General features: G+C 43.4%; 2 protein-coding genes across 3 annotated transcripts in view; one reads left to right on the top strand and one right to left on the bottom strand.

The window, feature by feature from the left end:
* Positions 1-6,053, top strand: part of TMPRSS2 (transmembrane serine protease 2) — a 30,797-nt gene extending 24,744 nt beyond the window's left edge. For both annotated transcript variants that reach the window (XM_056486953.1, XM_056486946.1), the window contains exons 11-15: positions 392-567; positions 1,499-1,594; positions 2,180-2,322; positions 3,038-3,190; positions 3,379-6,053. In XM_056486953.1, coding sequence (XP_056342928.1) covers positions 392-567; positions 1,499-1,594; positions 2,180-2,322; positions 3,038-3,190; positions 3,379-3,390 — 580 coding nt within the window. In that variant the 3' untranslated portion in view covers positions 3,391-6,053. The remainder of the gene's footprint in view (positions 1-391; positions 568-1,498; positions 1,595-2,179; positions 2,323-3,037; positions 3,191-3,378) is intronic.
* Positions 6,054-7,553: 1,500 nt separating this feature from the next.
* Positions 7,554-26,553, bottom strand: LOC130250827 (interferon-induced GTP-binding protein Mx-like). Its single transcript, XM_056486932.1, has 14 exons — positions 26,477-26,553; positions 22,749-23,059; positions 21,095-21,287; positions 19,514-19,651; positions 18,098-18,252; positions 16,876-17,014; positions 16,246-16,444; positions 15,427-15,505; positions 14,370-14,492; positions 13,461-13,602; positions 12,483-12,641; positions 11,919-11,995; positions 10,405-10,611; positions 7,554-8,073 (listed from the first exon to the last, which is right to left on the bottom strand). The coding sequence occupies exons 2-14, from the start codon at positions 23,001-23,003 to the stop codon at positions 7,840-7,842; spliced, it is 2,100 nt and encodes a 699-aa protein (XP_056342907.1). The 5' UTR covers positions 23,004-23,059; positions 26,477-26,553; the 3' UTR covers positions 7,554-7,839.
* Between the last annotated feature and the right edge of the window lie 456 nt (positions 26,554-27,009).

The raw sequence follows: 27,009 nt of genomic DNA on the forward strand, positions 1-27,009 counted from the left end.
ATTTTTACTAATTCTGGCTTCTGCTGATACCACTGACATGTGAGACTTCAGAAATGCCTGCCTGATTGCCCAGTCATGGAAATCAAAAGGCTTCACTGTTGCAGTCTCAGATTTAATTTGTTGTGCTGAGTGATTAAGGGGATGGACAGTGATACTTAACCCACTGCAAAGATTTTTTTTGATATATTTTTGAAACCAGAGCCAAGCTTTCCTCAAGTTACACGTCTGGCAATTTGTTTGTCTTGCTCTTCAGAAATGGTAGTCAGATGCATGTGCATTTTTGGTCACACAAACATTTGACTACAGCTCCTGAAGACAGTTTTTTTGAAGGTCCTAATCCCTGTCTTGTCACTAGAGAAGGAAATCTTCAGACCTTTTCCTTGTTCTGCAGGCGACTTTCTGACCCACACAGCTGGAGGGTTTATGCTGGGATCCTGAACCAGGATGAGATGCTCTTTAGAAGTGGATACAAAGTGCAGCTGATAATTTCCCATCCAGATTATGACACAGACTCTAAAGACAATGATGTTGCCCTTATGAAGCTGGAGACACCACTGAGTTTTACTGGTAGGTATTCTGCTCTTCTTAAGGGAAAAATCCAGTGGCAGTGAGCACACCTTTTGAAACTTTTCATCAAGCAATCCTTGTAGATACTTATTGGAAGAACACAGAGACAGGGGGCACAGCCTCTGATTTCCTAAGCAGGATTTATTTAAATCTATTACCTGGATAGGGGGTTTGGGCTCATCTCAATAATTTACTTTTATCTCAGAATGCTCTATGGTGCTTCAGTTTAGCTGTATGTGCAGACAGCTACAGGTGCAGTGGTGGAGCAGCTGATTAAATCCCAACTCAGGTCAAATGATGGTAAAAAACCCTTCAGAACTCAACATTACAAGAAGTTCCTTCCATGAAAGCAGATGTAGCTTGTTTGTAAGCCATACAAAATAGAGAACAAGCCATTATTTAAACTTGAAGTGCTTTTTGTCTTCAAGCCCTTTGTGTTTCAGTGCATCAGTTTAAAGCTCCCAAGTGTAATCTGAAGGGGATTTTCTGCTGTTGAGAGCAGGAAGGTTGTCTGTTTTCCAGCTTTTTGTGCTGCACACTTCCTGTATATATCAGTACTGAATCCTGCTTGTCTTGTGATCATTTTCAGCAGAGTTTCACAAAGAGAATGTAGAGCTGAAGTTTTCAGAATTTTTTCTTTGCCTTGTACTGCTCAGAAGAGCTGGTGTTAATTGTTCTTTTTAATCTGATGAGTTAAGGTAGAACCATTACCTGCTTGTTCATCACTTTGAGGGGAAGATTAGGTAGATTTGAGGTGAAGATCAGGTGCCCCTCAGGGAAAGGGCAGCTGGTAAACTTTCTGCAGCTTCCTGCATAATCTGCCTTCAAGGAATGCAAAGCACAGAGGCAATGCATTGTGTGCAATGGATGGGGGCAGTTTAAATTTATTTTGAGTTCTGTCTGAACATCTGTTATTGTGTTTGTTTTGCAGAAACTGTGAAGCCAGTTTGTCTGCCCAATCCAGGAATGATGTTCCAGCCTAACCAGCAGTGCTGGATATCAGGGTGGGGAGCAGAGTACCAAGGAGGTAAGAAGTGCTTCTGGATATTTTGATCTTTTACATGAACTAGTCCTCTTCATCTTATGAATATTGCTGCATGGGCTGATGGGGCAGTTTGAATTAGATCTGTTCATGTACTATTTTTTCACATATTTTACAGCCCCAAATATTTACCCAGGGCACTCAAAGAAAGTTGTGATGTGTGGCATTCAGGAGACTGCAAAGGACTCTCAGATCAGTTCTGGGGGCAGAAATACCCACCCAGGAGATAATTCTGTTCTCCTTCTGGCAAGGGCTGCTGTGTGCCAAGTGTGTCCTGTGGATATGGGAAAGGGCAGGAGCTGCTCCTTTCCACCACTTCTGAAGTGGAATGATGCAAGTTGATTTGCAAGACTGGAAAAAGGAAAGGGAGGAAAGGGTTTTTTTTTGTACAAGAAAGGTACTGGGGGAGGTCCTCTTGACCTCTTGTAGACTTCCCACGTCTTAAATTTCCATCCTGCTCCTTCTAGGAACTTTATTTCACCTTGGCTGCTGGGACTTTTTCTAAGAGCAAAGTAATGTGATGCTTATTCTGATTTTGTCTTTGCACATTTCTGCATATTTCAATCCCAGGTAAAACATCAAATAACTTGAATTACGTTGCGGTGCCCCTGATAGAGCATTCCAGGTGTAATGCAGTTTATATCTACAATGGCATGATTCTGCCCACAATGATCTGTGCTGGAGACCTAGCAGGGGGAGTTGATTCCTGTCAGGTAATTGTTCCTAATTAATAGTTAATAATGGTCTGATTATTTTGTGGCCTTGCTAGTAGGCTCTTTTTCTCTTCTTTCTCTCTCTTTCCCTTCTTTTTCTCTTCTTTCTCCTCTTTCTCTCTCTCTCTCTTCTTTCTCTCTCTCTCTCTTCTTTCTCTCTTTCTCTTTCTCTCTCTCTCTTCTTTCTCTCTCTCTCTCTCTCTCTCTCGTTCTCTCTATTACAAATAAATCCCATGCCCCCCAAAAATTAAACCTTTGCATTAAGCTTCTGGTTCCTTTGGTGGTGCATCCCTTTAAAGAGGAGAGCTTTTGTTTCATTATCTGAATGGCTGCCAGTGCTGGGCTCTCACTAAATTCCCAGGGAGGGTGAGGCTCCTTTTTAATGCTCAAGGTTGTGTTGTTACCTGGTACTTGAAAGTGATCAAATCCTCCTCACAACCACAGCATTATTATAATTATTGTATTATTAATCACAGCATTGTGCTTGTGAACAAGAAAGTCAATAATACCAATCTTACTTAGAGGGATCTGGGCAAATTATTTTCATCCCTATTGGAAGCAGACATCATTTAAAACCAAAATTGCCATCACATCTTGTTTTGGTGGCTCCCTAAATGGCACGCAGGTTTATATTGGAACTAAAGCTGTGCTCCTGGAGTGAAGCTGTGTTTTCCTGGTGGCTGTGTCACTAACAAGGTGTTTGTGTCCTGTGCAGGGGGACAGTGGAGGTCCTCTGGTGACTCTCCACCACTCTGTGTGGTGGCTGGTTGGAGATACCAGCTGGGGCACTGGCTGTGCCACTCCCAACAAACCTGGAGTGTATGGGAATATGACTGTGTTTACAGACTGGATTTATAGAAATATGCAGGTAAAATATTCAGAGCTTTTTTCATAAATTTTAAGGCCCCACATCCTGAAATGTAGTTCTACTTTTAAAAAGTTAATAAATAAAATTGACTTGCATGATAACTAAGCTGTTTTGCTGGGAAGCATCCAAGTGATTGCTAAGACAGAACCTTAACTTTTGTTTTCTGTTTTGTTTTGTCTTTTAAACAGGCAAACAGATGACAATACTCTCCTTGCTAATCGATGTTCCTGAGGACAAGAATAAATGAAGCCATGGGGGCCTGGGATATTTATTCACTTTGTGGTTGATTTTATTTTTCCTCTTTGATTTTTCTTTTAAAAAGTAACATGAAGGATTGCACACTTGGTTCTGTGCTGGCTGCAGTGATGGATCTCAATCAGTGAAGGTTTATCACAATGAGCACCTTTCTTCTCCTTGTGGTGCCTGGCAGAGTCATTCTGTCAACTGCTTGCTGAAATGTCTCTTTTGTTGAGTAACTTTTGCTTGATAATCAGGCTTACAATGACAATTTAAATCACAATTTAATTTCAGATTTTCGTAGCAGGATGCTGAGACAGTTGGTTTAGTAGTTTTTAAATTAAATGTTAAGTAATGTGAATGTTGAATCTCTGAGCTGCTGGTTGGCAATTTAAAAAGAAATTAATGTTTTTTTTTAGTATAGAATTACAAAATGGTTTGGGTTGGAAGGGACCTTAAGGCTCATGCAGTTCCAACCCCACTGCCAAGGGCAGGGACACCTTACACTATCCCAGGCTGCTCAGAGCCCCATCCAGCCTGGCATTGAACACTTCCAGGGCTGGACCACCCTCAACTTCCCTGGGCAACCTGTTCCAGTGCCTCACCACCCTTACAGGGAAGAATTTTCTTCCTAAAATCTGATGTAAATGTGCCCTCTTTCAGTCTGATGTCACTACCCCTTGTCCTGTCACTCCATGTCCTTGTCCAAAGTCCCTCTCCAGCTCTCTTGTGACTCATTAGAGTCTGGAAAAGGTGCTGAGGTCTCCCCAGAGCTTTCTCCAGGCTGAAGAGCCCCAGCTCTCCAAAGCAGAGGTGCTCCAGCCCTTGGAACACCTTTGTGGCCTCCTGGGCTTGCTCCAAGGTGGAGATGCCAGAGCTGGATGCAGCATTCCAGGTGAGGTCTATGGAGAGTAGAGAATGAGGGATGTATATGAAGGGAATTTTTCATGCACTACAGTACAGGCAAAAAAAAAAAAAAAATCATGCTGTCTATTCAGGTAGTTAAAAATCCTCAGGACCTCAATCAAAGTCAGATTGTTGCAGTCTGGCTGCCTCAGACCTTACAAAAAGTGCTGTTCTGCCTTAAGCTGCTCTGAACCCAAAATGGGCACTTTGTCAAAGTGGGATTTGGACAGGGATGCCCAGGACAGGGGTGCCCAGGACAGGGGTGCCCAGGACAGGGGTGCCCAGGACAGGGATGCCTTGGACAGGGGTGCCCAGGACAGGGATGCCCAGGACAGGGATGCCCAGGACAGGGATGCCCAGGACAGGGGTGCCCAGGACAGGGATGCCCAGGACAGGGATGCCCAGGACAGGGGTGCCCAGGACAGGGATGCCCAGGACAGGGGTGCCCAGGACAGGGGTGCCTTGGACAGGGGTGCCCAGGACAGGGATGCCTTGGACAGGGATGCCCAGGACAGGGGTGCCCAGGACAGGGATGCCCAGGACAGGGGTGCCCAGGACAGGGGTGCCCAGGACAGGGATGCCCAGGACAGGGATGCCCAGGACAGGGGTGCCTTGGACAGGGGTGCCCAGGACAGGGATGCCCAGGACAGGGGTGCCCTGGACAGGGGTGCCCAGGACAGGGGTGCCTTGGACAGGGGTGCCCTGGACAGGGATGCCCAGGACAGGGGTGCCCTGGACAGGGATGCCTTGGACAGGGATGCCCAGGACAGGGATGCCTTGGACAGGGATGCCTTGGACAGGGATGCCCTGGACAGGGATGCCCTGGACAGGGATGCCCAGGACAGGGGTGCCCAGGACAGGGGTGCCTTGGACAGGGATGCCCAGGACAGGGATGCCCAGGAGAGGGGTGCCCAGGACAGGGGTGCCTTGGACAGGGGTGCCCAGGACAGGGGTGCCCAGGACAGGGGTGCCCAGGACAGGGGTGCCCAGGACAGGGGTGCCTTGGACAGGGGTGCCCAGGACAGGGGTGCCCAAGACAGGGATGCCCAGGATAGGGGTGCCCAGGACAGGGGTGCCTTGGACAGGGGTGCCCAGGACAGGGGTGCCCAGGACAGGGGTGCCCAGGACAGGGATGCCTTGGACAGGGATGCCTTGGACAGGGATGCCCAGGACAGGGATGCCCAGGACAGGGATGCCCAGGACAGGGGTGCCCAGGACAGGGATGCCCAGGATAGGGGTGCCCAGAGCTGCAGCAGGAAGAGCCCCAGGGCTCAGTCCCTGGCTGAGCACACTCAGGGTGACTCTGACCCCTCCCTGCTGTGAAAGGCAAAGGGCAAAGGTTTCCAGGCAGGCTGTGCTGCACCTCCAGCTGCACACACACTCACACACAGACTGGATATTTTGTACAAGGAAACTCAAAGCTGATGAACTACCTCATTTGTTAAATTTGGCTTCTGATTCCTTAGAGCTCTCCTCTATGTATCTGCCTGTATGTTTTTAGCAAAATGTAATTCGTATCTGAGTGCCACCTGAATGAGGATTTTGAAAATAATTTATAATCGTGGTAGAGGATCAAAAAGCCATATCAAATCACTTTGTTAAGAAGGATAAATCTTTATTGAATGAAATTACTCCACTAGTCTTGTTTTCTCTTTTGGTACTGAAATGCAATTATCTGACATGTAAACACTGCACCAAATAAATTGTTTTTTTGTTCGTGTTTTTTTTTTTTTTACAAATAGTTTTCCCTAGTTGTGCTTTATATCTCTTTACTTGGCGCTTTTTTTTTTTTTTTTTTAAAGCAGTTGCTGGATTCAGTGTATGAAGTGCTTTGAGAGTCTGATTAAAAAAAAACAAGAACAAACAAACAACAAAAAAAAAAGACAACTCGAAAGAGTGAGCCAAGAGATTGTTTTAATTCTAATACTTCAGGTCCTTGAACAAACCCAGGGAACCAGAGCAGCATGTCCAGGAATGCTGAGTGTCTTTGGTGGCTGGGTCTGATGAAACCACTCTGACTTAATCGAATTAAATGAGGAAGTTGAGCCTGCAGGCAGTGGCTTGAGGGAGTCACACCCTATTTTGTCATTCCCCCTCCTGCTGCCTGGAGCAATGTGTCCTTGCCTCTCCTCTCTAGGTGTGAGATGGGTGTTTCCAATAGCACTTGTGCATTACGTGCACCTTGGGGGATGGGGGAATACCGTGAAATAACCAACGAGTTTAACGTACTTTCAAAACAGAAAGTGAAAAAAAATTAGGTTGTTACAGGTATAAGGCACATTTTCTGTGGCTTCTGACCTGCAGCACTGCAAGTCAATAATAGCAAAATAATGTACTGGAAGAAAGGGAAAGTGGCTGCAGTGTTCAAGGTTAAGGAAGGTGGATGTTGGGGTGAATGCTGTACCCAAAGCCAGGCACCAGCTGCACTTCCATGCCACAGGGACAAACACTTTCTGTCATATCCAGCCTGAGGAGAAGGCTTCTCTTGTAAGAAATTTGGAAATTACTACATCACACACTGGTATAAGCATATTTTTTCTAGCTGGACGCAGACATTACTTGTGGTGCTTTGGATCATTAAACCAAATTTTCCATGTGAAAGATGCCATGGACACAGTGTGTGATGTATTTTGCATTGGCTTCCACAAAATTAAAGAGCTTTTGGAAAAATTCCCCCTGTCTTGGGGAGGGAAGGGAGAAAGGCAGCAAAACTCATGCTGAGACATCCTTGGAATGTTCAACATCCTGGGAGGTTTCTTTCCTTTTGGATATCCAAATCCTGCCCTCTAGTGAGTTGCCCATCAGTCCCAAAATTTCAGGTGATGCTGCAGACATCTGAGAGGAAGAGCCTCTTGGCCTTCTGCAAATCAGACAGCTGGGAAAGGACACTGAACAGAGCCAGTGGCATCCTCTGGATGCACCAGTCACTGAAAGAAATAAACTTTCTTTTCCTCCTAGGCTGGAATGGTTTCATGCCTGCTGTGTGCTCCCTTTCTCCTCCTGGGCTGAGATTTAGTGGTGGCACTTTCCAGAGGTGTCTTTTAGGTGACAGCAGGGAAGAGAACAACCCCAGCAAGCCAAAACCACAAAGGGAAGTGGGAGATCATGAGAGTCATGCACTAAGCTTCACTGAGGAAAGCTAGATAATTTGATTTCTATAGTTTGTGAATTATACAGCTTCCATCATTAAAAAGAGAAAAAAAAAAACCAACAAAACATATAATTCTCAGAGTGTTAGCTTTTTAATGATTATTCCAGTGGTTGCACAGAGTTCATAAAATGTTTAAAAATGAGATAATGTTTATTTAATCACAACTCCCCCAGTGGAGCTCTTCATGCAAAGGCAGCTGTTAGCATAATAACTGACTATGGAAAATAAAGAAAAACTGATCACTAGAAATTAGTATTAAAGGTCTGAGCTAACATTACATGTTTATAGGATTATACAAAATTCTACAGTAATGCTAGAAGATTAGGAGAAAAAAAACTTATGAAAAACAAAGGAATTACAACAAGCTGAAGTCTCTCAGGTACTGGCAGGCTTTGGTGAGACGATCAACTCTTTGGCTGAGGTAATGCCTGGCTTTAGCAGCTTCAGTGTCCTCCTCAAGGAGAAAGTTTAGCTTCTCTTTATCTTGTAAAAGTTGCAGCATAGAGGTCTGCACTTTTTCTCCAAAGTCATGAAGGACACAAGACAGGATGATCAGAGGTATCTGATTGGAGAGGCGTTTACTTGCTCCCTGCAAGAGGGGAAAAAAAAAAAAAAAAAAGGCAAAATACTAAATTGGTAAAAAGAACTGAAAAATGAAGGGTCTGTAGGTAATCTGGTTAAAAAAGTGGTTCCAAGGTTTAAAATTGTTGGACTGAGTTACTGTTCAAGAAGGGAGCACTGCTGTGAACTAAAAAATGTTTGCAACCAATGTATTTTGTGCCTAAAAATCTAAAAATTAAGAGTCATGGGGATGTCAGCTGTTGCTTTTACTCCCGCAGCAAACTAAAGCCAAGGCAGGCTGTTCTCTGCTCAGCTCTGTCAGCTGTCACTGGGACAAGTTACAGGACATTCCTGACAAACAGAACTTGTCTTGAAGTTTGACAAACTTCACTGAATGCTAACAGTATGTTTTGATGCAGGAAATCAGAGTGATTCTTCCTAAAGCTGGTAAATTCCTCTATCAGAGGGGGGTATTTAGATGGTGTTTCTGATGTGGTTGTCCTTTTCAGTTTAAGAAGCTTTGGAGGAAACTTTAGCCTTAAGGGGAAATGTCTTCAGCAGGAGTGAGAGCAGACTGTGCCCACATCACATCTATTGATACCCCCATGAGATAATCTCCTGTCTGACCTGACCAACTGCCTGGCTGATTTATGGATGCAAACTGAAACAGACTGACCCAGAAGAGCTCATGGGGCCCTTTCCCCATGGACACCCACAGGTTTCAGGGGTCCACCTGGTGCTCTTGGGCAAGATGAGGTTCCAAACCTCTCCCAGCTCTGGGAGTGGCTGCCTCCAGCCCTCCTGCTGCTGGGTGAGCACTTAGACCCAAGTGCCTGGCTGCAATTGAGAGGTTCTGTCTTTGTGGTACAACCTGAAAATGGCATTCCTAGGTCCTGTAGGGTGTAGGCAGCCATGGGCACTTCAGAGCTTCCATCTCATTCAAACTGTAATTTGCCTTCCACAAGTCAGTCCCATGGTGCCCTGGCACTCGGGGGTTTGTTGAAAATGGCTCTCAGGGCATTTACAAAAATATTTAACTGCAGATAAGACACATAGCAGAGTGTGTAGCAAGGTGGGGTGGAAGTGCTTATGCACTTCTGGCTTTGTTTCTTGTTCTATGAAAGCCAGTGGTTTTCTCTCCATCAGCCTGAGCAGCCTGACTATTTAATTGCAGGAATTTGTCACAAAGCCTGCTCTTGGAATTCAGAGTGAGCTGCTACCTATCTTCCTGAATTATTAATATTGAACTTGTTGCTTTCTGAGGGAGTTTTACACAAAGCAAATCTTGATACTGCATGTTTTCTTTCTCTAACATGATTCTTTGTTCAGAGACTTCACTTACAGGGTGCTATCTGCAATACAGCAGATGCACTTTGGTCTCTACAGACAACTGATATATTTTAATGTACTGTTTAATTATTGCTCCTCCTGCTGTAGAAGTTTAGGATCTGACTGCAAGCCACTGACACCACTTTGGCACCTTCAGGCTTTTCTAATCAACATATCCTGCATCCTGCAGCCTGCTGATACAGCTCAGCTTTGCCCTGACACTCTCATCACTGGTCAGAGCTGCAAACAGTTTGTACAGAAGGTGAACATGTACCTGAATGAGGCACTGAGATACCCCTGCTATCCCTCACAGTGCTGGTGTGGCACACAAGGCTGTGCTGACTGTGCAGATCTGCACTGAAACACCCCAAACCGATCAGTATTCCAGGCATTATAGAGAAAAAACATCGGGAAAAATCCGGGATAAATTTGGCCTAACAAATTCCCACTAAGACATGCAAAAATCCCCGCAAAATCCATATGAAAATGGCCAGAAATAGACTTAAAGTGGACATTGAAACACCCCAAATCGGTCAATTGGCTTAACATGTGGCAAAGTCTGTTGGCTACTTTTGAAATTAATTGTTTGGGGCCTTAGAGATTGAACAGTTGTGACCCTTGAGGTCATTGCTACGACTACAAAATCGACACTGAAACACCCCAAACCGGCCAAAATTCCAGGCATTACTAATAAAAACATCGGGGGAAAATCCCATGGGAAATGGAGGCACTCCTGGGGGGCTGTGAGGACAATGGGGAGCCCCCCCAGTTTGGGAAGGCTCAATAAAAAATGGGGGGGGGGCCCTCTAATATTGGGATGAGCTGCAAGAAATAGAGACCCTCCCCCCATTTCTAAACCAGAAAACTCCAGAGTGACCCAACCGAGGGAACTCAGCCAAAACTGGGGACCCTCCCTCACTTTGGGAACACTCTGGGGGTTCTCCAGGGTGTGGCAGTGACCAGTTTGGGGACAAGCTCCTGGGGTGCATCTGCTGTGGCATTCAGGGGGCAGCAAATCTGCTGAACTCACAGAGAAATAGGCACTGGTGTGAGAAATCATCTCGGCGACAACAGGCAACTGCAGATCTTTCTTGGCAGCGTTTTCTGCCTTAAAAGTACTTAAATCCTCAAGGTAAAGGTTATCCTGGCAGTACACAATTCTCTCCATTTTAAACTGTGCCCGGATGTGCCTTTGAGCCTCTGCTGCTTGTTTCTCTCTAATGTCTTCGATTTTCACCTAGAAAAGAAAGGAACAACGAGTTCTGAGGCATTTGCTTCCTTTGGGAAGTGTCAGCAGTGTCCCCAGGGAATGGTGAGGGGGGCACAGCTGCCCTTTGCAGCACTGTCTAATCCCAGAAGGTGGGAACACAGGGTAATGCTTGGGATTGTGGTCTCTGTTGTGAAAGAGCAGGAAAATGGGGCAGCTTTGTCCCCTCCTTGCCCACGAGTGGGATCATACCTGGTGCTTGAAACCCAAAGGAAAATATCTGTTGTCAGCAAACCAACCCTGTCTAACCCCTCTCTGCCTGGTGCTTTTGTTCCAGCCATCTGTTGCTTTCTGCCCTTTTTGATACTTCCACCTAAAAGTCTGTGGGGGTGGCAAAGTTCCCCCAGTCATGCTCAAATTCCCTTAAAATGCTTTCCTAGCATTCCTAAGAAAACACCCTGTCTCTTTTCTCATGCCCAGTTTGCCAGAACTTCTCCCCTCTTCACCTAAAGACCCTGCATGAACACGTCTTTGTTTTGATTAAATAATTTATTTGTTCACTGTCTGGTTGTCCTGGGAGCCCAGCAGGGTTTTGATACAATTAAAATTTCAATGGTTTTATACCTTGTATAAAATTTTGAACTGTAACATGATCCATTATTTATTTTACTCAAACTCTGGGTTTGACCATGCAAGTGAAATAGCAAACCACTTATTTCACTCACATTTGCCTCTGAGTTTCCTTTTTAGCAGTACCCTGTGAGTGGACTCTGTTTCCTGGCTGCCAGTGTTGCTTCTTGTCTTTTCCTCAAAGCTCTTTCTGAGAAAAGGCCTTCAAGGACCTCCATATCACTGAACTCCACCCCAAAACCTGCTAATGCCCAAACTGTGAACAGCCATCTTCTGGTGTTTTCATGACTGGATGATTTTTGGTTTGTCTGTTCCCTTTCATCAAAGATGAGATTCCTGCACTGGCTAAAACCCTGGCTTGCTTTCAGAGAGGGAAAAACAGTTCAGCACTCTGACAAACCTGAAATTAATGATAAACTCTTCAAGGCAGCCACACCAGGTTTTCTTTGCATTGTGTTACAAACGTCAAGAATGTGAGCAGAATGAATAAAGAATGTATCTATTAGATCTTGTCAAAGTTGTACAAAATGCACTTTCATTAGTGCCATCATAATCATGCCATCATTTTCAGGCTTTTTCTTATTTCCCTGCAAAAAAACTCCACACTTGCACAAGGGTAATGCAGTGAGTCAGGTACCATAAGCATGAATGAATTTACAAATGCCATTCTGTCCTTTCAGAATCTCAGGTCATAGGTAGTGCCTCACCTTGGCAACTCTGCTTAGATTGTGAAAATTAGCAAAATTCCTTTTAGCAAGTTCCATAAATTTCTCTTCAACCAGTTCTAAGGGAAGAAAAGAGAGACAAAACAAAGTCAGGTAAGTAAGTGAGGGTTTTAAGCTATTGTAAATATGAGACTTGGGAAACTACACTTTTTCTGTATTCATCCAGAAGTAGCTGAGCTGCTGTACTGGTGCACTCTGCCTTTATGATACATACAAACAAGTAGAAATTTACATTTCCAGGTCCAAGAGTGTGACCACTTAACACCAGGTACTTCTACTGTACTGTTTCCTTGCTGTGTGATTTGTTATATAGTTATTCTCTAACTCCCTTCCAAGAGCCACTGGGAAAAATATTAACACATGCTGGAGACCATGTGTAGAGAGTGAAGGTTCTAGAGAAGGAGCAATACCCAAGCTGAATCAGATTTAGTGCCACACTCTGAAGGATCCTGAGAGCATCAGTGACAGCATCAGCTTCTCCTGGAAAATAACCTTTTCAGGCCCAGCAGTGTCCCCACCCAGGAGCCCCCCATGGCCTGGCCATACCCATCACTTTGTTCAGGATCTGGATTGCTGGCTCCTCCAGTTCTCTGATCTGCTCCTTTATAATGTCCTCAAAAGTCCTGTAGTTGCTGAAGCCTGGGAACTCCCTCCCACGGTACTGGTCTTCGTATTTCCACACTCTACTGGGGACGTTCTTTTTAGCTGTAATGGTGAAATAAATTGCTTTAGTACTACATCACTCAATGTATACATTTCAGGTTTAAGAAGGAAGTCTATTTCTCCCCTTTGAGTTGTTCTTGAGAGGAAAAACTACTGAGATGATTTTTTTGTTACCACAGAACAGAGCTAACATGCTGTTGCTCTCTGAATGAGCCCTCTCACACATTGCATCAAGCATCTGGCTGACAGAAATTGTGATGGGCCACAAAAATCTGGTTCTTCCTGGTATTTTTGTCCTCACAGAAGTAGCTGACCATTACCAGTCACTGCCAAGTTAAAAAAGAACCCTGAACAAAACAAACCCCCAAGCTCACTAAACACTTTTTCCAGGGAATCTACTGTTGACTAGTTATTTTTTTTAAGATATCACAGATATCTGTTGATATTATACAAATTTGCTAAATTTTTTTGTATGAGGTATCACCTTACCCCAGAGCTAAAGTGGAACAAACCCCACCCAGATTCTAAAATATTCACAGCAATAATAAAATAAAAAAAGTTAAGAGCGAAAATAAAAATTATTATATACATAGTTATTATTTATTATTATTCACTGGTGTTGCTATTATTTAGAAGAATGGTCCAGAAAATCACCAACAAATTCTGTTCCCAGTGTCTTGATTTTATTGCTGTGCTGGCAGAAGAGAGACAAGCACTGACCTCTCTGTGATGACAGCACTTAACACAAACTGTGTCACAGCAGATGGGTGCTCCTGCCTTCTTGCCCTTAATTTTCTTGAAGATTCTAGACAGAAGAAGCTGTGTCTGGGTGTGGAAGGCAGGGCTGTGCCCTGTGCTTACCCCTGGCAGCACACTCCATGAGAAGCACGCCCCAGGAGCAGAATTCCTTGCGGATCTTGGTGAAGAGCCTGACTTCATCTCCAAGCAGCTGCTCCTCGCCCCGTGTGCTCTGAGAGATGTCTTGGTTAAAGAGTTTGATCAGCTGCAGCGAATCAAACAACAGGCAGGCAGCTCAGTGAGGTCTCATTTCTTCAGACTCATTTGGGGATAAGTAAATCTGGAGTTGTTTGATGTTAAAGCAGGGACACAAGGAACATCCCTTTCTTACGTCCTTTATGCTCTTAGCTCCTGGTCTGTTTGGTTTTATGAGTTTTTTCCCCCCAGACTATCACAGCTAGAGGAAAACAAACTTGATACTCTCTTTTTCCCCCTGTAGACTTTTAGACCATTTACTAAATTCTAATAGGCCAGACTTGCATGAAGTCTGATGAGCTTCCATAAACACCTCCAATGCCTACTGAAGGCTTACTCAGGGAGTAACTCCCTGAGATGAGGCACTCAGATGGACTTGCAAATCAATATTTTGATTTTGATATGAGGAATTAATCAGATTTTGATATAGGACTTTGATATCAGGAATACATTTGATCTTTCGAGTGCTGTAAACAATGAGAACCCTTCAAAGTGTTGAGCAGGCAAGAGTTCAAGTTTTCACTTGCTGAGATGCTTGATTTTGAGCCAATCAACCAAATTTGGTTTTCTTGTCCCATAATCACAGCAAAAAAAATTGCTAGAAGGGGCCATGAGCTCCTGTGGTCCATATTTTTGCAGGTGTGGTCTGTCTATGTTACCCTCACTGAAATGATGGATACCACAAACTTCCCAGTGGTCCATGCTGATGTCTTGATAATTTCTTTTTCTCCCACAGTTACCTCCTTGCTCTGCTCTGTGACCAACAGTGATACTTACATCTGTGAGGAAAAACAGCTTCTCATCCTCTGTTTGGGGTGTGCCTCTGTTGTACCTTTGCAGATCCTGTAAAGTTTCATGGAGGGTGCCACGAATTTGGCTCTCCAGGGCAGGCAGAGTTTTCTGGGGAGGAGACAGTGAAGAAGGACATGGAGATGATTGAACCTGTCTGGTTTTGGAAGGAGAATAAAATCCCTCTAAGAGTAACCTACACCTGCACAGGATTTTTGCTGTTTTTACAAATCCAAGACCTTGCTGACAGTGTCCTCTGTGGATAGTGGGATAACATGGAAGGGCAAATATTGTCTTTATTGTGGGAATGCAGGAGCCAGGATCTCCCTGAGGGATCAGGCTGGACCTCGCTAGGAGCTGGGCAGAATAGCTGCAGTCTAGGGAAAGATTTCACCCACAGGGAGCCAAAACCTATGTCCTCACAGGCTGTGCCAGGAAAGCAGTGACTGCTCAATTCCTGTCAAATACCTGGTGGAAAATGGCTGCTTAGTTGCTTATTTTTTGTAAATTTACATAAATATTTTTTTTCTCCTTTGAGGCTGAGTTTAGATGCTCCCTATATTTTAGCATCTTCTCTTAATGGAATAAGATATATTATGTGCAGGTATAGTTATACCAAATAAAAAAAACCAATATCCTTATATTAGTATATTAATATAATAGAAGATCTTGATGTTTTGAAGACATTTCCAGTTGAATAAAAATCACTGTTTCTAAGCTGACAGCAGTAACTTGTCACCCAGGTAATCAACACTCATAACCAAAAAGAAATACCATGGCTGCCATTGAAAAGGCAGGAATTATGAGTCACAAATAGATTAAGTAATTTGCTTATTGTTGATCTGCAGTTAAAAGGCAAATCTGAGGACAGAGCATGGGGGTTTTTACCTCAGCCTCTCAGTTCAGTTTGTTCTCACATCACTGAGTTGAAGGATCATTGAGCATATAAAGATGAAATCCAACTGCACTCCAGGGCTGAAGGGATGAATTTGTTTTTAGGTAGAAACTGATACAAACAGCTGAGTATGGGACCTCTGATACTTACAATAATGTGTTTCACAAGTTCATTTGTGAGCTTCTTTGCCAGATGGGGAATAGTAGCCTTTCCTTCTTTTATAATAGCCCTGTGAAAAAAAAGGAAAAGGTGGGTTTGGATAGCCAAGCTGTGCAGGAGGCAGCTCTGCTCTGTTTTCACTTATTGTGTTACACAATTTGAGTAAAGAAAGGGGCTCTGGGCCATGCAGATGTGGCAACAGCCCAGGACACTCTGGGCACATTTATTCAAGAGTTGTTTGACAGCTACTGACTGAGCAAAGGGAAACAGAGAAAAATCTGAAAAAAAGCAAATTCTAACAGCAGATGAATTCTGCTGGTCTATTATTTCTTCAGGTGTGAAGTTCAATGATTCAAAACCCTTGCCAGCTGCCACTCTCTGGATTATGATTGATTTGCTGCTGGGTCATCTGGGCAGCCTGTACCCTCAGCACAGCCTTCCTTTTCTCATGCTGCTCCCCCTTGTTTCCCAGTGAACAGAAATACTTCAGTGCCTGACTTGAAGTGCTCAGATGTTTTAACTAGAATTCTTTGGGACTATTTGGAACTTCTGAAGTTCATAGCACTCCCCCCATTTACTTTGCATTAAAAAAAAAAAAAAACCAAAACAAACCAACAAAAAACATTTTGAAGAGTTTATTCAGTGTGTAAAAATATTCTGGGTCACTGAAACACAGCCCTACATGGCAATGATAAATACTGACTATAACTAATACCTGTTTGTAACCCCTGAGTTAAATCTCAGCAAATCAACAGGAAGTTTGAGGTGACCTGAACATGTTTCTGGTGAGAACTTTTCTGTGAGGAGTACCTGAATTGTTTGTGGTTCTCAAAGAAGGCTCTCTCCTGCTGGATGGCAGCAGCCAAGGTCACTTGGTTGAGGATGTCCTGCTGCCCACGGCACTTGACAATCATGTAGCCTTTTTTGAGGGGGATTACCCTGTTTTGCAGTATTTTAACCACAGCCTCTTCAGTCCCCCTGTCCACAAGGTCAGGTTTTGTGAGGATTCCTGTGAAATTAAAACAGCAAGTTAACCACCAAGCAGGAGCCTCTGTACCATGTTTTATAAAGCAATTTTTTTTGGTATTCCCTCTCCTAGAAAGCTCTCAGCTCCTGGGCTGTAAAACTCACTTTGCTTTGCAAACCTTTTTTACCATTATCTTCAGACCAACTACCATTAAATGGGATTTTCAGCTTCCAGTTATTCACAACAGGAGTGCCAGCAATACACCAAACTAAGAGATTCTTGGAGCTACTCAAGAATTGTGACTAGAAATACTTGCAACTATTTTCTTTAGGCTGTTTTCTTTCTTTCCCCCTCTTCTTCTAGTAGCTAATTTCATAGATCTGGTGCACAACACAGAACATCACTCATGGGGCTGAAAAAAAAAAAAAAATATTTGGCCCCCTTTTCACCTCATAGCTCAAAAATTCTCCCACCTATTGTCCTTTCTCCAGTGGGGTCCACCTCCTGAGCCATTTTCAGTGCTTCTGTTGTTGCAATATCCACGTTACATGGCACCACCACCAAATTCACGGTCTCTTTGCAGCCAATCGTCTTTCTAAGCAGCCTTTTGATCTGCAATTCAATACAGCAGGGAGGAGGTTCAGTGAAATCAGACACTTGCTCGTAGGATGTGACAATTTCTAGCAATAGGAGCCACTGCCTGATGACATTAAATGCCACAAATGCTGAGGGTAGCGTTACATGCTAGAGGATGGCATGGAAAGGGGTCAGCAGCTTCTTTTCTTATGTCAGGATTAATACAAACATCTGGCATGAATGACTAATATTGTTAAGCCTGTCTTGACAGCTACGTGGAGTTTAACCTCTAGTGCATGTAGAACCTTTCATTATGGAAATATTAAAGATATTTGATATCTAATCACATATAAAAAAATCAGGTTCTGATGTGTAGGAACACGTTTATGGAAAGAAAGCAAGCTCGATTATGCTGATAAATCTCAAATTTATATCTCTGAAAGGAGCACAAATGTCTTTGGCTTATTTTTCAGTGGAATATTTGTAGGAAAATTTTAAAAAGCGGCAAAACTGAAGCTGCACATGACATCTTGTTGGCGTTTTTCTGTGTTTCAATACCAAACTGAACGAGTTCCTCCTAATCTGGTTTGTTTTGTAGAAGCTTCACAGAGCATTATTGCACTTATTCCACAGTAAATCAATTCGTTTTTTCCCCCCTGAATTTTGGTGAAGATGCCTCTTTTCTCCTTCCCACCCATCCTTGTAGCTGCAATGTACAAACTCCATCTCTGGAGCATGCAGCCTGCTGGGGACAATGGAAATGTCTGGGTTTTATCACATCTGCTGCTTTCTTCTCAATACAATAGAAAGATTGCTATCTAACTGTGAAATTTAATTAGTCTCCTCCTAGAAAGTAAAGCCCAGACAGTCCAATCTTGTCTCATTTCTATTTGGTATATCTAATTTAGTTTGGGCTCCTCTTATTCCAAGTTCCCATTTCAAGGTATTTTAGGAGAAACAACACCCACCACAACACATCACCCTCACAGCGAGGGGTGACTTTTATTTGCATTTCCCAGCATTTCTTCTAAAAGCAGCCGGAGGAAAAGCAGAGATCCCCTCCCCTTATTCTGTTTACCCTCAAGGCATGAGACCCTGGGCACAGAGCTCGAGTTTTACCTGGTCCCCGATGTCTTTTGGCTGGTTCCCCACGGCCACCCTGGCAATTCCAGGAAGATCAATTAGTGTCAGATCTGGGACATCAGGGGACCGAACTTCCAGGGAAATTAACTGCCCGCTAATGGCACCTCCGGGACCGGCCACAACATCCTGGGCTGTGAAAAGAGCAAGGCAATGAATGCAAGCTTCGAATGATGAATCGAACCAAAGCTGAGCACAATGACTTGGGAAAGAACCAGCTACCACCTAAGGGTTTTTCAGCTTGTCTTTTTATTATTATTTTATTTTTATCCAGCCACACACTTAAATCCATTTGTGCAAAAATCTAAGGAAATTATCATGCAGAACAAGTTGATGTGAAGTCCTGTTGGAATATGAGTTGTAATATTTTACAGAGCATATATTTATGGACTCTGGTGTATGCAGACAAAATACATGTAAATAAACCACCATGAAAGGGATCAGGTAAAATACTGGTCAGTTGTAGAAATGCTTCCTCAACAGCAAGAGACTTTGTAAGCATTAATTAATCCTTGGATGCTGTGAAAGAAAAATAGGTGTTGTTCTATGTTCTTCACATTTTGATAGAGAGATTGAGAGTAAACTGTCCCAGATACCAAAAGACAACAATGCTTGAACTGTGAACACAGAGAAGCAAGGAAACCCCAGAGTCATTCTCAAGAGAGATTTTCAACTCTTTAATTACCTTAATTCATACCAATTGCCTGGCCAGTTTTGAGAATACCTAAATAATGTACTGAAAAGCTAATTTAAAAAAATAGAAAGAATAACAATGTGCAGAGCTGTGCTAGTCGAGGAAGTAAGGACAATCCAACTTCCACACTTAGGGGAAGTGCTTACTGCCCTTTGGGTAAGAACACTGATTTCTTACCCAGCATGAAATGCTGTAACAGTAAAGCTGAGACATGTGAAGGGCACTGACTGGGTCTGTGGTCACAGTACCTGGCAGAAGCTCTCTGTCCTCCCCTCTGCTTTCTTGCAATTTCTTCCAAAATAATAGGATTTCCAGCCACAGAAACATCAAGCACTCTCTGGGCTTTTGAACAGATGACAGGAACCATTTAGGTTCCATGTTTACAATTTGACAGACTACCTCCCCAAACCAGGAAGACACCACTCAGGTAAGGACACAGCCTGAGCCTTTATCATGGATCAGGATGGAAGGATCATGGATCTGGTGGGTGGCACCCTTGCCCAAGGTGTTGGAACTGTAAGACCTTTAAGGTCCCTTCCAATCCAGGCCATTCTGTGACCATCATCATAGACCATCTTCACCACTGAAGCACTGGTACCACTCCCTTCAGAAAACTGAGTTTGTTACTCCACAATCACTGCGGATGCTGCTCAGTCCAAGAGGAGGATTCAGAGGAGAAGGAGCCAGCCAAATCCACTCACCATGCCTTATTGCTCTGTCCACCTCAGAGGGCTCCTGGAGCTCCTGGATTACGTTTCGGTAGGAGATCTTCCCTTCCCATGCCTGGCCTTCAGGCAACCTCTTGAGTTTAAGTTCCAAGGGACACCGAGTGACAATACCTGCAGCAGTTCCAAAGGCAGAGGTTGGGCATGAAACACATTTGAAGTGTGTGCTGTACACAGCATTGCCTAATGTTTCACACAAAAACATGGAAATGTTCCAAGAGACACTTCCAGAGTGGACTTGTCTAAGCTCCTGCTCAGAGCAGGATTGTCACCAGTGCTAGATGAGATCAACCATGGCTCTTCCCAGACATGTCTGGCCCTGCAAACCTCCTGTAATGCTTTTGAAAGCAAAACCAGTGAGAGACCCCAAGTCGGAAATACAATTTAGTAGGAAAAAAAGAAAAATAAAATACATGCAATAGTACAAAAGAAAAACCACTGACAGAGTCAGAATACAACCTGACACCAGCTAGTTAGGGTGGTGGTAGCAGCCCAGATGAAGTTGTCTTGTTGAAGCAGTGATCCTGTAGAAAGGACTGGTAGCTCTTGTCCCCTGGAAACCAGTGGGTAAGGGCTGCTTTGGTGTTCCAAATCTCAGTTTTTATCTGGGTAGGAAAGGCTTGGCTCCTCCCCCTGGCTGGAGCATCTCCCAATGGGATGATGTAATATTATCAGTCAAGCAGTGGGACTCAATGGCCATTAACAGGAGATATCTCCTGGAGGAAGGGTGGGTCATGGGAAAGATAAAGAACACTGCCCCATCTGGTTTTAACAGCTGGCCCATTAGCAGAGGATATCTCCCACAGAGATAAGAATCACTGCCCCACCTGGTTTCAGCACATGGTGATAGAATACATACTTTTGGGCACATCCTTTACATTGTAACCTAAGACAACTCTCCAGATGGAGTTTTGCTCCTCTCTGGATGATCTGTTTCAGTGCTGCAACTAAATCCTATGAAAAAACTTTCCACAACTCCAGCTGAAAGACTAGATTATATTGTAAACTCACATGGAACTTGCAGAATTTATGTGTGCAAAAAATACACACACAGTGCTGGAAAGTGGATCTTCTTGAGCTGCAAAGTCTTCCAACAATCATCTCTGACTTAAATAATGCTTTAAGTAAAGATTTTTGTACACTTTTTGCACATAGTAATACTACTACTACTACTACTACTAATAATAAGTATCTGTAAGAAAACATTGTTTAGAAAACCCAAAACAGCCACCAAAAAAAAAAAAAAAAAAAAAAAAAAAAATTGGTTTTCCATGTGAAATTAATACCTTGCTGCAATGCTCTTTTCTGAGAAATGCACAGAGTCAACTGGAGCAATTACACTACACTACACTTCTTACTTCTGGTCTCTTGCCCACCTGGAAATGTGCCTTGGATTTACCATGTGGTGCCTCACTTGCACCTCTATCCCTCAGTCATGGAGTTGTCTAATTCTAACCACCCACCCCCCCTCCTCACCCCCAAAAAAAGGAAAAAAAAAAAAAAAAAGAAATCTTTTCCACCTCATCAAAGTGAAAATGTGAGATAGCAAATTCTTACCATTGCCCCTGGGGAGAGCAACACCAGACAGGGCTTCAAGCACAGAGCTTTTCCCAGAGCTCTGGTCTCCAATCACTGCAATTGCAGGCAAGGATAGGTCCTTTTCTATTCCAAGAGCTCTCAGGCTGTCAACAAGATCAATGCAGGGTCGGATCTTTTCCTCATATTGGTTGTACAAGGTGTGTTCTGCATCCTGATAGAGTTAAACTTACAATTAATTTTCCATAATTAAAAAAAAGATACATTTTCTATTCATCATTCTTTAGTAAAAGTTATTTACTGCAATCAAGCTCTACTTTATATCACTGTGCATCCTTGCATCTCCATGCAATAAACAGGTGTCTGTAAATATGAAAGAAACAGTTGAGGTTGGCTCACAGACCATCCTTAGTGAAAATACAAAATTTTGGAAGCCATCCTGAGAAGGTAAAGAACACATTACTAAGTGTGCTTTGTTAATTTTTTTTAGCAATAGTTTTTTTAATAAGTGCCATTTTCTTCCGCTCATCCACAGATGTACTGAAGCACGTGTATGTAAATGAAGGCTGATCCCAGAAATCACTGAATTTGGTAAAAATATAGCTTATTAGATCTTTCTTTTGGAGTCTAAAGATTTAGTTTGTGCACAGACACCAAAAGAGTTCTGCTGTAATGTTCTTAACAGGTGGATGAAATCTTTTAGATCATCATGGCTCTTCTTTCTTTGCCTCATTTTAGGCTCACATAAGGCATGAGTTGTTTTAAATAACTGATTAATGTCATCTTTTGGGTTTGATACAGGTCCAGATATTAACACAGGCTCTTCATTTACATGAAAACAAAACAAATAATTTCCAGTCTTTGGCAAAACTGGTCCATCTGCTGTTAAATATGCTCAGCTAAAGTATATAAAAATCAGCCTGGTCTCTTCTCCCTGTTCCTCTCTCCATGTTCCAGTCTTACTGCTGCATTTAGAGATGCAATTTTGGGAACACCAATATGTTTCAGACATACTGGGCCAGGCACATTCAAAACTGATTTTTTGAGAAGAAAATTTGAAGTTTTGCTCCATCACTTTTATCCATGAAAAATACCACCAAAAAGTATCTCTATGGATCAGATACACTCAAACAAAGCAGATTTTTTGATTCAAAATGAGGAAGTCAGCACACATGACTGGAGGCAGCAATTTAAACCCTTTTTGGTAACCACTGCCCTCTCTCTTCACTATAATGTTTAATAGCTAGTAAATCCTCAAAAAACTTCAATAACTGTCACAGACTTAAAACCAATCTGTGTTCAATTAAAATACCCAAGCAGGTTATTATTAACCTTTCTGTGCATTTCTGTTGAAAAGCCTCAAGAAAAAAAGAAACCTCAGCTTTTATGATTTCTGTTGACCATTTGCAGCTAGGATTGAAACAGATATGTCACACATTAAATTGGCTTCTAGGCTGCAGCCATCTCTTTTTTTTTAGACCTGCATTATTAATGTTAGCAGATTAATTGCAGGTATCTCTCTTCCTACTTAAATAACTGCTAAGCCTCATCCCAAAAGTTCTCCTCGGACCTAACAAGTGCAGATTGCCCTAAGAGACAAAGGAATTCATTTTGGGGCACAGAGTGAAGCAACAGAGTAAGGGTGGGGAGGATCTGTGCCTTCTCCTTTTCTTACCTGGTCCTCTTCTCTGAAAAACTCTTTCTCCAAATCCTTCTGTTCACAGTCAAGCCTTTTGTCAAACGTGTTCTCTGACATCACAGGAGAGTCTGGCTCTGGTGGGAGAGGCACTTTAGCAGCTTCTGGAAATGGTTTTACAAGAGAAAATACAAACCCCTCTTTCTTTGGGAGATTTTTGTTGTTTTCAAAAGGTTGTTTGAATGCTGCTTTCTTTTTATCCATTGGGCTTCCATGCAGGTTGAGGTTGTCCATAAGTGCTTCACTAAAGACTGGTCACTGCCTGGTCCAACCACTCTGAGGTGCAGACTCTGAAACCAAACATGGGGCAGTGAGTGACTCCACCTTGCAACAATGATCAGAGCAGAGAAAACCAAACACCACTTTTATTTCCTGATCCAAACCCTTGGTAGGTACCTTGGTAGGTACCAAGTGCTACAGCTATTCTCAAATCACTAAAATTGGTCTGTAGAGGATAGAGCTGAAACACTTCTCCCTACCTCTCTTAAGCTTTCTTGTTGATATTAAAAAAAAAAAAAAAGATTGCCATGGGAAAAAAACAAAATTACACCAGTTTCTGCAAAAAGCCGATTCTCCTCGATGAAATATTTTGCTGCAAGGTGTTTGGAGAAGCTCAGTCAGCAGGGCAGGATTGGAGGGAGTGTGAATCCCTAACTTGCTGGGCTCAGAAGGGTTGGGCTGCGGGCTGGCTCCAAGCCATGCTCTGCTAAGTGGCCATCTCACCTCTTTTGTGGAAGAAATACTTGTCAGAGGCAAGTCTGACACCTGTTTTAGAAGCTCTGTATCTTGGTCCCCCCCCTACAGCTTAAAAGCCTCTGCCAAAAGCAAACTTTGCTTCACATGATGTTAGAGAAGGGAGGACGAGAGGCTTTTTATTTAGTTGTTCAGCATTTCCTTGTGGAGAAGTTTTGTTTTCTGTGGGTGATTGAGGAAATTAGTGGCTTTTGGCATGACATTATCCAGGGGAGGTGATTTTCAGAGATAGTGATTTAAAGAAAAAAAAAAGTTGAGTCCTTTTTCAAAGCTAGATTTTTTAGCCTCCCTCTGCTAAAACCAAGATCTGTTTAACTCAGACACTTCAGAAAAAAAATTTGGAGAACCACATCTTTGCTTGAAATAACTTCCTGTTCTGTTAATTTATTTTGTTGTTGAATTAAGTTTACAGGTTTTCTAATTTACACAGATGCCAAAATAGGATGATCAGACACAATGTAGGTTATACTTGGAATTTGTAAAACAAGTTTAGAAAAAACACCACACACTGTAGCAGAGCAGTTAAAAGAAGGTTGTGGGCCAGACATGAGAAGCTGGACACAGTGACTGTGTGGGCATTTACAATCAGATTTATTGCTAATACAGTATGTAAATATTGCCAGTGCAGTATCAAAATAACAACTTTATCATGTATTACAATGGATTATAATCAGGTCATGGCCCTTCTGCTGAGTCACAAGTGACACCCCCTTGCTTCCAAAACTTCTCAGAGCAGTCTAGGTGCCACCTGCTCCACTCAGTCCCAGATCTGGTCAGCAGTCTGCCACGATCTGCTCAACCCCAGTGGGATGTGATGGTTCATTTGACCCCAGGTGCAAAAGGCAAAGGCAAGAGACTCAGGTTTTATTCAGCAGAAAGCAGTAATGCAGTTTATTGAGAGCCAACAATTCAGTTTTGTGATAGAGAGAGAGGTAAAGGAAAGGAAGTAAAAGGAGAGGGAGAGAGAGAGAGAGAGAGAGAGAGAGAGAGAGAGAGAGAGAGAGAGAGAGAGAGAGAGAGAGGGAGAGGGAGAGGATGGGATGTAGCTGCCAACAAAAGGGACACATCTTTGTGGCCATCTGATGATAGATGTGTCTTCAATCCATTGGGGACAAAGAGATCTCAAAGTCTCTTTAGGAAAAGTCACTTTTTAGGGTCCTTTTCCAAAGTGAGTGGCCTCTGGCCAAAATGTGGGGAGATTTATGGACTATTGTATGTGGAGATCATTGCTCCAAGAAACAGGTGGAACAGGGTGCTATAACCAGTACCCTGCCTGAGAGCAGTGTGCCATGGCAAGCTCCAAGCACACCTACAAACAGTCCTGGGCAAGCATCCACCTCGGCCAGGCCAGAAACTCCTGTCCAAAAGTGAGTGGTGTGGCCCCAGGCTCTCAGTCTCTGATGATGGTCGTGAGGCAGATCAGAGAAACTTCAGACCAATTCTTACACAGTCCACGTTTGAAGGGTTACACTAAGAGCAGGTTTAGGTGGAAATGTACAGATTTACAGTCTTTGGACTTGCAGAATTCACCACTGCAAAGCAGCAAAGCACATCTGGAGCTACTTTAGGATTTTATGTCTGTATTTGGGTAGACCTTGGGTATTTTAACACCTGTCCAAAAGCGCTGGAGCTGAAGGTACCTTGTGGGCATCCTTGGTAGGGGTGGGGAGAGAAGGGGATGGGGAGGGGGAAAATCAACCCAGAAACTTCCTTTGTGACACCAGTTTGCCCTGTTGGCCCAGTCTCCAGCAGCATTTTAAATCCTTTTTGTGGCCAATGTGCACCGAATTCAATCACAAACATCTCAGTTCCTGATCTCTAGAATGAATAATGCAAACGTCCAGACATCCTGCAATACATCCTGGTGTGTTTATTTAGGACAAAGCCCATGGCCATCACAGAGGTGGAAGGGATGTGGGGAGGGCTGAGGAGACCCGACTATCTTTATTCACCTTCCAAACGTGGAGATGGGGTGCACACACACACAGCACACCTGCAGTCAGCACCAGGATAAACAACCGTGTGCATTTCTGAGCCTCTTCTCTCCTGGACCCTTCCCTGTGCCACACAGAGCGATTTCTTTGTGTACCGAGCCGTGACAACATCGGGTGGAGGAAAGGAAAACAAAAAGCTGCAATTGTAAAGAGCCCTTCTACAATGGGGGGGAAATCCACAGGTGAAACTTGACACCTGGATGACGGGTGGTACTGACAGTCTGCCAAGAATTTCCTCTCGCCAGAGCTGCCCCTGCCTCGGATGTGGGGACAATGCTGATTTCCTAGAGCTTTACCTGTACAATCTGCCTGCCTGTGTGTGGCAAACCTCTCCCAGCACAACACGAAGTTCTCTGCTGCACACCTGGATTTGCACAAACACCGACCTGCCGATGTTCTGAAGAGCAGCTGCTTTGTTTTTCTGTAACTTCCCTTTGGCTTTGCATCTCTAGAAGATGAAAATCCCCTCTCAAACCCAAGGCGCAGTGCTGAACCCACACAGCTCTCAGATTTATTCACTCTCTGTCCAGCCACAGGAGCACATGGGCTTCTGGTTGACATTGACACATCCTGTGATTTCAGGGGATTTGGGTAAACCTCACAATTTTCATGTTGTATGTTTATTAACTCTATCTGTCTTCTCATAAAGAAAATGAAGCAATGCAAAGCTTATGATTCTACTCATAAATAGTGCTGGGTAGGTCATCTTGCTGAATAATGGCTTTAAAAAAAAAAAGTTAAATGCCATCTATCAGTTGTTTCCCTTTAAAGGGGAAATAATACTAGCACATTTTCTTTCTCTTTTTTTCCACCCATAAAGCAAAAAAATCCTGCTCCTGGCAACCCTGTTTAATCACACTTACTTTAGACACTCTATGCAGCCTTGTCACATTATAAGAAATGAAGAGAACAGGAAAAAATTGCATTACTCTTTTTAGAAGAAGGAAAGGAGAGACTTACCCTTGTGAGTGTCCTGTAGGAAGGAGAAACAGTGACTCTCTGAAACTTCTTCAGATGCTTTTTTATGTACAGGCTCCACCTTCCCATTGTGACAAGGAACAGCAGAAATGAAACTAACTCTCACAGAAATATTTGGCCTCTATGGAAATGACCAGGCTGTTCCAAAAGACAGAGTTGCCACGAGTGGGCACCACCTGCTTTCCTTGCAAATCCACAGTGGAGGAGAGACTTCACAGCCTGAAGTTCAGAGAGCCAGAGAATGCTTGAATGTTTTGGGTTGGAAGGACATAAATATGATCTAGTTTCACCCCTCTGCCATGGGCAGGGACAACTTCCACTATCCCAGGCTGCTCCAAGCCCCATCCAACCTGGCTTGGACACTTCCAGGGATCCAGGGGCAGCCACAGCTTCTCTGGGCATCCTGTGCCAGGGCCTCACCACCCTCACAGGGAAGAATTTCTTCCTTATATCCAATCTAAAGCTACTTTATTTCAATTAAAAGCCATTCCCCCTTGTCCTATTACTTCCTACCC

The sequence above is a fragment of the Oenanthe melanoleuca genome, chromosome 1 (genome assembly GCF_029582105.1).
Source record: "Oenanthe melanoleuca isolate GR-GAL-2019-014 chromosome 1, OMel1.0, whole genome shotgun sequence".
Classification (NCBI taxonomy): Eukaryota; Metazoa; Chordata; class Aves; order Passeriformes; family Muscicapidae; genus Oenanthe; species Oenanthe melanoleuca.